The sequence below is a fragment of the Littorina saxatilis genome, unplaced genomic scaffold (assembly GCF_037325665.1).
Source record: "Littorina saxatilis isolate snail1 unplaced genomic scaffold, US_GU_Lsax_2.0 scaffold_1074, whole genome shotgun sequence".
Classification (NCBI taxonomy): Eukaryota; Metazoa; Mollusca; class Gastropoda; order Littorinimorpha; family Littorinidae; genus Littorina; species Littorina saxatilis.
In genome coordinates this window covers 7,501-20,000 of record NW_027128838.1, presented here as the reverse complement: position 1 = coordinate 20,000, position 12,500 = coordinate 7,501, and the positions used below count along the sequence as shown (strand labels likewise).

General features: G+C 41.3%; 1 protein-coding gene across 1 annotated transcript in view; it reads right to left on the bottom strand.

The window, feature by feature from the left end:
* LOC138957164 (uncharacterized) overlaps nt 1-4,590 on the bottom strand; it is a 23,687-nt gene extending 19,097 nt beyond the window's left edge. The window contains exons 1-3 of the mRNA XM_070328321.1: nt 4,572-4,590; nt 3,177-3,248; nt 1,160-1,285 (exon numbers count right to left, since the gene is read on the bottom strand). Of these exons, the coding sequence (XP_070184422.1) occupies nt 1,160-1,285; nt 3,177-3,234 (184 nt within the window). The 5' untranslated portion in view covers nt 3,235-3,248; nt 4,572-4,590. The remainder of the gene's footprint in view (nt 1-1,159; nt 1,286-3,176; nt 3,249-4,571) is intronic.
* Between the last annotated feature and the right edge of the window lie 7,910 nt (nt 4,591-12,500).

Genomic DNA, 12,500 nt, shown 5'->3' with positions numbered 1-12,500 from the left:
GTTATGGATTTTTTATTATCCAAGTAAATAATCAATTGTTCAGTAGGGTATTTATAATAAAAAAAATAATTGTTATTCATGGCAATCCGTTTGTAAAACAAAATAAATTTTTGTTGTTAGGATAATAAAAATGCATTACTTAACTAAGCAATGCATTGTTTAGTTCAATAATACATTATTTATTTCACTATTGCATTATTTAGATTACAACAACAAAAACGTATTTCTTTACGGAGTGCCTTACTTTTGAAGCTGAATATCAGTTATGTGGACTGTCCTAAGTCTGGTTCTTTATTCAAATGCACATGTTTAAATCTTCTTAAGTTTTGACACAAAAGCTACATTACTCTCGTTTTATGCGCTTTTCGGGTGTGGTTTGTGCTTGTCAGAGTTGCTCCCCTTATCCCAAGTTTTAAATTCCCCTTCTTTACAGACATGGAGCAGAATTGATTCATGTAACTTTCTTCACATTTGTAGTCATTTAAATGGTTTCATTACAAAGGTAACCGGCACGGTTGGCCTAGTGGTAAGGCGTCCGCCCCGTGATCGGGAGGTTGTGCATGGGTTCGAACCCCGGCCGGATCATACCTAAGACTTTAAAATTGGCAATCTAGTGGCTGCTCCGCCTGGCGTCTGGCATTATGGGGTTAGTGCTAGGACTGGTTGGTCCGGTGTCAGAATAATGTGACTGGGTGAGACATGAAGCCTGTGCTGCGACTTCTGGCTTGTGTGTGGCGCACGTTATATGTCAAAGCAGCACCGCCCTGATATGGCTCATCGTGGTCGGCTGGGCGTTAAGCAAACAAACAAACAAACAAACAAAATTACAAAGGTAAAATCTGTCAAAGACGAAGACTTATTCACCGCGCTTGTTACAAGACCCCATTTTGAAACAGACCAAAAAGTAATATACTCTGAATTCTCGTCATCTTATGACGTAACAGTGTAATGACGTCATCTCTGCGAGGGATATCAGTTAAAGGTTTGGCCTTTCTAATGATATGTCTTTTATATGGTCAATGATTTGAGATATTCCTCAAAGCTGTTTGATCATTATTTTTGTTTGGATCATACCACGTGACTAGACACATGACTTAATTAGTATCTTGCTGCCAACCGTGCTAAGCGGAGTCAAGACTACGGGTACACACATACATACTTGGAGTACAGCAGCGCCGGGTTGAGGGTCCATTGCACAAATTGCTGACGTAATTCCCAGAGCAACGAATGGAAGTGCTCTGACAGGTCCCGGATCTAGCCCTGCATCTCGTGTCTGACACTGCCACTGGAAATAAAATACAACTATGTCATTATTAAAAATGAAATGCATACATTTCAATTTTTTTTTTAAACAGTATATATATTTTTGTTTAAGCGGTTCTGTTCATTATTGTTTATATAATGAAGCACGGCCAAGTGTGCCTAATCGCGTTAATCGCTTGAAGTGAAAGCTATAGTAAAGCGCAGGTTTTTTTTTTAGCGCTTGTGCTATTTTTTATATTCCTTTTAACTTTCTGAGCTTGTTTTTAATCCAAAAATAAAATATGTATTCATTTGGATTCATGGCAACATAAAGGATATACATGTATAACGAAATACAATGCAATTATTTTTGAATCTGATAGCAAAAAATTGATTTTAATCACTACTTTAATGAACAAATTAATTAATTAATAATGAAGCTGAAATGCAATCCCATAGTCCGGACTGAGTCAAAGAATGTTTGATCAAAGTTTCAATCAGTTTGCTTACCAAAAAGTGAGGTTACCACAGTGCAGTCTCAACTTTTGAAAAATTCTGGATAATTATGACGATATCAAAAACATTTATCAAAAAAATGAAAACACGTGTTGGGGTATTATCTGGAAGAACTTTATGTAAAGTTGTATAAAGATCTGTCCGGTAGTTTTCCTGGAATCGCTGTCCACACACACACACACACACACACACACACACACACACACACACACACACACACACACACACACACACACACACACACACACACACACACTCACACCACTACTCTCCTCTCGATTACCGATCTAAACTTAGCCAAAAAATTATTGCAACAAATTTCGCACGCTAAGAAAAGCATTAAAACGCAAGTTATTTTAGTTGAACTTCATATGCTCGAAAAGGTAGTTCATATCATGTGTCCGATTGATGGTACTTAGGCATCCCGTGACAGCCTGTCAAACAAGGTCACCCCTAAAATCGACCTGACAAAAACCATAGCCCCGTATTTTAAAATCTGTAAACAAAATCAGAATATGTACAAACCAAACATTTCTGACAACCATTGGAAAGGCCATTCCGTTTCCTGTTCACAACATTTTCTTTAATGCACCTGACTTTTCTAGACTTTATGTAGCCTTTTGTCAAAGGCTTTAGGTGTCAACCGTTTCAGAGGCCAATACAGGCACGTTTTGCAGCCATTTTTGAGGGGGTCCTCCACTCAAAGAGCCATATATGTTCAAGTTCTCAATGATTTGCTTTGGAAATTTCAGAAGTTATGACCGATAAGCTGACCAAAATATGTGTTGCTTTTTGCGAATGATTTTTTAATTTTGTTTAATCATTCTGATATTTTACAATAATGTTATATATACATGGACATCACGTAAAACAACCACATGATTTACAATTATGGAACACAAATTGGTTTCACCCATGCAAATACACACGCAGACATATCTCGGGGGTGGGAAGATTAAGGAGAGGGCGGGGGTGGATGGTGGGGGTGGATGTCACCCTGTAATAATTATATGTATACAAATATGTATACTTAGCGTGTCGTACTACGTAACTCTTTCTTCGCTTATTTTGAACTGCACAAAACAAGCGTAGCCGGGTATGAGAGAATTTCAATTTCAGTGTTTTCTGTTTGGCGCAGTACAGTTGTGATGTAGTTTTTTTTTATTCGCCATGTGCTGGATTTTGACGGCGAGCCCCGACTTGATAACTTTTTCAGATCGGAGTGATCGGCATGGTCGTCGTAAAAACGTAGAGCTGTGTGACTGTGGCGAATAAAAAAAAACTACATCACAACTGTACTGCGCCAAACAGAAAACACTGAAATTGAAATTCTCTCATACACATCAGCCTCAGAATCAGCGGCTTTGTTCGGTTTCGAAGGTGTTAGGGGAAAAAAGCTCCACCAATTTGTTTCTTACCTTCGACACAGAGAAGAAAACCAAGAACTGCAAGAGCTGAGACGAATGTAGCAGCCATCTCGCAAACTAGGTCTGAATGAGAATAATAATAATAATAATAAAGTGTATTTATATTGCGCCTATCCCTTACAAAAAACAAAAATATTTGGCTCTAAGCGCATTACAACATGTGAAGGACTTGGTACAATCAAGTCTGACAAATACAACAGCACAATATACAGTCGGTCTCTTAGGTAAAAGCAGCTTCGACAGTTAAACACTTCTACTAAAAGATCCTCTAACAATTTACAAACATAGTTAAAGAACATCGAGTTAATAGGAATTAAAAAAAAAAGGTTCTTATAATAAGACTATCTAGCGAACGACGAAGAAGAAGAAGAATAAAACGATCTGAATAGAATTACAACTCAACAGGCTAAAGAGTCGCTACAAACAAAAACACTCCGAATCACACAAAGACGCAGACAGAAAGACAGACAGACAAACAAACAGACAAACAGACGTACGCATGCACACTCACTCACACACACACACACACACACACACACACAAACACACACACACACACACACACACATACACACACACAACACACACACACAAACACACACACACACACATACAAACACACACACAAACACACACACACACATACACACACACACACACACACACATACACACACACACACAAACACACACACACACGCACGCACGCACGCACACACGCACACACACAAACACACACGCACCCACACACTCACACACACAAACACACACATAAACACACACACACACAAACACACACACACAAACGCACGCACACACACACACAAACGCACGCACACACACACACAAACACACACAAACACACACCGCCTTCAATTTTATACTGCCGTTGTTGATGAAGCTGAACCAGAAGGTAATTTAATTTAATATATATGCTTCTCGAGGACACACAAAACAAGGTTGTCTGACGATAAAACCGTGCACGCCTGCTTGGCCACCCTACTGTATTGATTCTTTTAACCATACAAAACTTGTTAAATGGTAACCAAAAATTATTTACACTAATCCAGAGAAAATGACCTAACCATTATGTTTATTCAAAACAATTTCTAACAAAACATGTTCAATTATTTTAAATTAATGTCTTTCTTGCCTTGAACAAAAAAGAAACGAACATAAGAATGTTGATACTAATAATCATAACCATAATCATTACAATTTGTCAGTTATTATTGTAAATAAGTTGTCACATGATCAAAAGATGAAGACTTTGCGTTTTGTTCAAAATACAATTTGTTCTATAAATTCAGAAACATAGTGGGGTCTTAAAAAAACCACTTGTATTAAGAGAAAGGATACAAAATGGTACAACATGTGATTATCTTACCGTGTGAGCGAGGAAGACAGCTGTTAATGGAAAATGCAAAATATGCCTGATATATATACGGCCTCTCCCGGATATAGTCATTCGCATCAAAATGGAACAAGGTCAGATATTAATCACTTATAATTCACGTTATGCAACATGAACATGGGGGGGGGGCGGAGGAGAGAGAGAGAGAGAGAAGAGAGAGAGAGAGAGAGAGAGAGAGAGAGAGAGAGAGAGAGAGAGAGAGAGAGAGAGAGAGAGAGAGAGAGAAAGAGAGTTATTTACTTTGTGCGTAGATACTGTCAGGAGGGAATGTGCAAAGAAGCATATCTTATGAAAAGCGGACAGTTACCCGGACCTTGTTACGGACGTGAAAATTGATGTAAATATGAGGAAAACATGTTATTCCGGGTGAGTTTAAAAGAACATATGTAACAGCAAGAGTTTGTCTTTGAATATATTTATTTGAGCAATTCGTTAGTTTGTTTGTGTCTTTGTTCCGCTTTTTGTTTGTGTTATGTTTTGCTTTTATCTTGACATTCAGGCACAGACATACGAATAAGCCAGCATACAGTTCATAGATACACAATCATTTTCTCACAATATTACACGGCAGCACTTTATCATAAACGAACACGCACACAGCACGCTCACATAGATGTACGTGCATATGGTTGCACAGTCAAAGAAGCTGAGTCACACACACACACACACACACACACACACACACACACACGCGCGCGCGCGCGCGCGCACATACACACACACACACACGCACACACACAAATACATACACATACACACACACAAATACACACACATACACACACGCACACATACACACACACACACATACACACACACACACAAACACACACACATACACACTGACCCACGTACACACACACACACACACACACACACACACATTTAAAGGGGGGGCGAGGGGGGGCGAGGGGTCGACGTATGAAAACAAAGGTAGGAGAAGTTTGGTGTCGGGGACTATTTCATAGTTGAGTGGAGGACAAATGGAACATGTGGGGTACATCCCGAGTGGGTCCTCCGGGTTTCACTTGGGTGTAAACAAGGTTTTGTTTTAATTCAACAAGACACAATAATAGAACGAGAAATAATAGGGACACGAACTCAAGCGAACACTTAGATTACGTGCCCTACGCAGTTATAATAATTGTGATGTCGGACATAACATTACATATGTACTACAGAACCTTTAGGAACGTTGAAGAAGAAGTACTACAGAACCATCTGGATCCAAATCCGAGTCAAAGCAAATCAAGCCAAACAGAAAACAAAACTAGCCGGGGAAATAGGAGGGGGGTGGGAGAGAGAGAGAGAGTGGGGGGGGGGGGGGAGGGAGAACAGGAGACAGTAAAAAGATGAAAGTGGCTCTCGCATACAAGAGAGCATTTACACAGTAAATCATCAACTGCAATCCAATGGCAGATAAGCAATAATTCGCCAATGACATATTTGGAGAGTGCATACAAAATAAGGGTTTTCAGATTGTTTATATAAGTACTAGATGAATACCCGCTTCGCCAGGTACCCGGCTTTGCCGGGTGTACGCCGGCTTCGCCGGCGCACCGTACGAAGGAAGGGAGATAAACGCGCAAAACACGGGAGAAGATAAGGAAGAGTTACTGGGAATGGATGTAAAGAAAAACCAAAATCGGTTCAGCGCTGCGCGCTGAGAGCACGTGTTGAAAATTTTCATGGACCAGATTGTGTTGTGGGTGTACCTGAATATGCCCACCAAATTTGAAGCAGATCCATCGAGAACTTTGGCCGTGCATCGCGAAGTGACCGACAGACAGACAGACAGACACAGACAAGCCGTATATAGATATAGATGCCAGGGACGGGCGCAGTGACGGGGTGGTAAGACGTCGGCCTCCTAATCGGGAGGTCGTGAGTTCGAATCCCGGTCGCTGCCGCCTGGTGGGTTAAGAGTGGAGATTTTTCCGATCTCCCAGGTCAACTTATGTGCAGACCTGCTAGTGATTAACCCCCTTCGTGTGTACACGCAAACACAAGACCAATTAGTGCGCACAAAAAAAGATCCTGTAATCCATGTCAGAGTTCGGTGGGTTATAGAAACACGAAAACACCCAGCATGCCTCCCCCGAAATCGGCGTATGCTGCCTGAATGGCGGGGTAAAAACGGTCATACACGTAAAAATCCACTCGTACTAAAAACATGAGTGAACGTGGGAGTCTAAGCCCATGAACAAAGAAGAAGAAGAAGAAGTTTGCCAGGGGTATACCAAACTGTCCCCCGGGGGACACACTAGCAACACCAAAAGGTCCTCCGGAGGGCAGGTTGGTTTACTGAAGCGTCTTCCCGGGGAACACTTTCAGGGGGGGGGGGAGGTCTGAACGTGGGTGTTACACCGGAAATGAAATCTGCGACCAGATATGCATTCCGGTAGATATTCTATTTAACCGAAATCTTTGAATCTAATAAATATGATGAAATAGACGATGTTTGGAAAAACTCAGTCAGGATTTCCAAGCACGGTGGAAGAGTTGCAGCGTCCGCTCGAGATGATGCCTTTGTCTTTCAGAAATCTGCACATCGGAGCCACGATTCACTTGCGACGGCCTGCAGTGATCGCCAAACTCCCGTGCCCCAAAGCAAAACTCACGTGACTTTTGGCAAAACACGTCGACGGCTATCAGTATCACTCGGGGCAAGCGACAACTGCCGTACCAAATCGTAAACTCCGATGTGTATATTTTCTAACAATAAAATGGGTTCATATATAAGTCGATACTGCATAACCTTCACATAGGAGTCAGTTATTCGCTGCGATCGTGGTTTTAACTGATCGACCGTGTTTCATGTTTTTGCCCCTAAAGCGGGACGCAACTCTTCCACAACGCTAGAAAATCCCGACAGTCATTTCCGAAAAACGTCCATTCTTGTGTTTTAGCCCGAACTAAGGCTTGTATTTTGAATGTAATCAAGTACACACAAAGTCTGTTGTACTGGGTCGAGATGAGACGACAAACGCGAGCTGTCTGAATCTCATCCTCACAATTTAATCAAAGTCATGTTGACAATGGTCTGTCGCTGTGACAAAACGACTGTTAAAACCATACATTCACTGAAACCCTAAAGGTACGCTCCTGTTCGTGTAAACTACACTTGGCCAAAAACGTATTGCGACAAAGGTTGCATCCAAATTAGAGTAGTCATTCCCGTTTTATTTCATTCAAACGTTGTATGCCAGTTAAGGCCGTTCATTTGAATTTCTGGATCACCTTTCGGATTAAAGATGTATTTTGCAGAGACCACGTGACTGCCGCTCAAATAGGGTACCCTTAAAATCTAGTGGACAAAAAGGGAAGGAACCAATTCAAAATCGACGAAAAATCACTTTTGGCAAAACTTTGCAACTTTTACATGCGAAATGTGTCGCAATAATTTGTTGGCCAAGTTTATGATGTCAGACGGATCGTGGAAAAATGCTCCGGCCTTTTTCCGGCCAAAATATTTAAAAATCGGACATGAAATCGGCGAATGGTTACGCTCATCCTGAGATTCCTCGAGCCGAGTATGATGCAGCCATTGTATTTTGCTTTTCGGCGTTGTTCGACGTGATTGCGTGACAGAGCGATCGGTTTCTTGGAGCGCCAGAATCATACTTGTTACAAAATACTGGTTTGAAAATAATCTCGTGAAAAAACACAGCTTTTCTGTCCAGGTCTGTACATTGGTTAAGAAAAGACATAAGACATAAGACATAAGATTTTATTTCAACCACGTGCATAACACAGGAATATACAGGGTGTCCCAGAATACTTGCAACCCAAATACATACAAATAGTTTATTACACAGGCCAGCAACTCCAAACAATATTACATTTCATGGAAGCTGAGATGATAACAATTAGAAAACTGAAGACTTAAGGTCTCTTACTTGCAGGATATATTTTTCAGAGCACATGTTCCAAATGACCGCCGTTTCTCTGCAGACACACTTGAAGCCGACGAGCAAAGTTGTCAATCACCTCAACACACTCTTCCTTCCTGAGGCACGAATGTTCTGGGTGATGGCACGAATGTTCTGGGTGATGGCACGAATGTTCTGGATGATGGCACGAATGTTCTGGGTGATGGCACGAATGTTCTGGGTGATGGCACGAATGTTCTGGGTGATGGCACGAATGTTCTGGATGATGGCCACTTTCAGTTCAGCAATGGATTGAGGAGGATTCTCATACACGTGGTCCAGGGCCGGACCCAGGGGGGGGGGTTCCAGGGGTTCCGGAACCCCACCCCTGGAAAAAGCATGTACCTTTCTTTGAGTGGTTTTATTTTTTTAACTAGTTTTAGCACCAAAACAATGCTGCTCTTAACCCTCAAAACAAGGCCCAGAATGCACCAGATTGCACAGATTTTAACCGTTTTTCAAAAAATTTTCGGGGGAGCATGCCCCCGGACCCCCCTAGTTCGCGCGCAAAACAAACGAGGCTTCGCCACTTCGCTGATTTGCCCCCCCCAAAAAAGGAGGAACCCCCCCCCCCCCTTACAACTCATTTGGTCCGGCCCTGTGGTCCTACAAGAACCCCCAGAGATAACAATCTGGGGGGTTCAGATCAGGTGAACACGGAGACCACTCAGAATCTCTCCCCGCATTCACACTGTGAGAAGATCTTACAGTCAGCTTCCTGCCAGATTTGGGTGTTTCTGCCTTCTTTTTGATGTTGTTGACTGATCCTGTGGCTTTAAATTTGTGAACCCAATGATAAATTTGGCTTTTCTGGGGATAATTGTTGAAGTGGAACTTCCTGCGATATTTGGCTTTCACCGTTTTGAATGATTTCGTCTCCAAATAAGTAGTGACGCAAAATACTTTTTGCTCTTTTGTCCAAGGCATTTTAAATTTGTCTGATTGCTAATTACTCGTTGTTATGGTCTCCTCTTTGCAAATCTGAAAAATAAGAAAAATAATATTGACAGAGTTATTAATAGCACTAACATGGGTTGCAAGTATTCTGGGACACCCTGTATCTTGGTTTGAGTTCTTTCAGTACATAGTACATTCAAACACAACAACCAAACAGAGTGCTAACAGAACTGCATACACAGACTCACTTACACCCACTCGCACACGCACACACACACACACACACACACACCACACACAGACACACACACACAGACACACACACACAAACACACACACATACAAACACATACACACACACACACGCACACACACACACGCACGCACTCACACACACACACACACACACACACACACACACACACACACACACACACATACACACACACACACTCTGCACGTGAACAAGTATCAAAAGTTAACAACCTGGTTTGGTTTGCTTTTTACATTTAGTCAATTTTTGACTAAATGTTTTAACATAGAGGGGGGAATCGAGACGAGGGTCGTGGTGTGTGTGTGTGTGTGTGTGTGTGTGTGTGTGTGTGTGTGTGTGTGTGTGTGCGTGCGTGCGTGCGTGCGTGCGTGCGTGCGTGCGTGCGTGCGTGTGTGTGTGTGTGTGTGTGTGTGTGTGTGTAGAGCGATTCAGAGTAAACTACTGGACCGATCTTTATGAAATTTTACATGAGAGTTCCTGGGCATGATATCCCCAGATCTTTTTCTTCATTTTTTCGATAAATGTCTTTGATGACGTCATATCCGGCTTTCTGTAAAAGTTGAGGCGGCACTGTCACACCCTTATTTTTTAATAAAATTTATTGAAATTTTGGCCAAGCAATATTCGACAAAGGCCGGACTTTGGTATTGCATTTCAGCTTAGAGGCTTAAAAATTAATTGATAATTTTGGTCATTAAAAATCTGAAAATTGTAATTAAAATTATGTTGTTATAAACCGATCCAAAAACAATTTCATCTTATTTGTCATTATTTGCTGATTCCAAAAACATATAAATATGTTATATTCGGATTAAAAACAAGCTTTAAAAATTAAAAATATAAAAATTATGATTAAAATTAATTTCCGAAATCGATTTAAAAACAATTTCATCTTATTCCTTGTTGGTTCCTGATTCCAAAAACATATAGATAGGATATGTTTGGATTAAAAACACGCTCAGAACAAGCGGTGGACAGATGATGCTACGAGTATACGGTCTTGCGGAAAAAATGCAGTGCGTTCTGTTTCATTGTGTGAGTTTGACTGAGCTTGACTAAATGTTGTATTTTCGCCTTACGCGACTTGTTTTTTATTACTAATTCGGAGCACATGAAGATCAAGCAGACAACCCCGTCAGCTTCACGGAGAAGACCCTCCTCAAGGCAGCGTTTAGGTCGCAGAGCACAGGAAGACCAAGCAGACAACCCCGTCAGCTTCACGGAGAAGAAGACCTTCATCAAGGCAGCGCAGCGTGTAGGCCCCAGAGCACAGGAAGACCAAGCAGACAACCCCGTCAGCTTCACGGAGAAGAAGACCTTCATCAAGGCAGCGTGTAGGCCCCAGAGCACAGGAAGACCAAGCAGACAACCCCGTCAGCTTCACGGAGAAGACCCTCCTCAAGGCAGCGTTTTGGCCCCAGAAGCGCAAGGATGACTACCATCTCCTTACACGACACGAGCAAGTCATGCTGATGCGACTCCGCTATGGACACAACCGCCTGAATGCTCATATGTTCCAAAAGATTAAGCTGGTTCCCTCCCCTTCTTGCAGCTGTGGTCTGGAGGATCAAACCACAGACCACATCCTCCAGAGATGCCCCATCTTAGAAAGCCTGAAGCAAACCGTGTGTCCAACTGCAGTCCCCCTCCGCTGCCAGCTGTACGGAGGAAAGGAATGCCTGGAGAAGACAGCATCCTTTGTCTCGCTCTCTGGTCTAACAATAAAGACGTGTGATCAAGAAGAAGTAGAAGAAGTAGAACATTACTATCATGTTGCAGCTTTCTGTGCAGATTTGGATATTTATGGGGAGCTGGTTTCTGTGCAGGTGGGATTGGTTTTTTTTTTAGCTCATCATATTCATTTATTTGCATATTTACGAATTTTCGGATTTATTCAGAGAACTAAGATATTAGTAGAAGAAAAAGAACAAAATGGGAAAACCCACATTGTGTATGGCTGTGAACAAAACTGAGGTTATTTGCGTATTTACGAATTGTAGGATTTATTCAGAGAACTAAGAAATCAAAAGAAAAAGAAGAAGAAATAGGACAAAAACATTGTGTATGGCTGTGAACAAAACTGAAGTTATAGTACGGTTGCTAGAAGCGCTGACCAACAAGTGTTCAGATATTTTTCTAATTGTCGTTTCTAGATAGTAAAATATGTGCTGAAAACAGTCAGCTATCGCACCATCAAGAAATCGGTTCCCTAGTACCCCTTTAAGGCTCTGGAACCACCCCGGGTGGCAATATCGGGTCGCAACAAAGAGTGTTCCCCATAGCCGGAAAGAGCCTCAACCGTGAAAGATAGAAAGAAAGGTATTGAACAAAAAAGACGCACAACACCAATGTGAACCATTTGTGTTATCATACTTATATTAAAATATTGATGACCATGGAATAAATGGGTTATTTTTAGATTTCTGACAAAAAATCGCGAAAAACATGACAAATTGTCTTTTTTATAGCCTAAACTATGAAAGATTTAAAGACAAGTATTGAACACAAAAGATAGCAATGGATAATGGCAACAACATTTGCTCTCATTGTTGTACAAAATTGTTGATTGTTTTTTAATACTTTTCCGTTTTTGTGGATTTCACAAAGCATACCAATTAAACGGCAGTCCAGGTAACTCGTCCGAATTTTTGCGGCTAAGAGCCTCAACATTTGAAGATAGAAAGACTATCATTGAACAAAAACTATGGTAAACACTAATGTTAATAACTTTTGATCTCACACTGATATTGAAATATTGATGACCATGCAATTAATGGGCTATTTTCAGATTTATGGGTA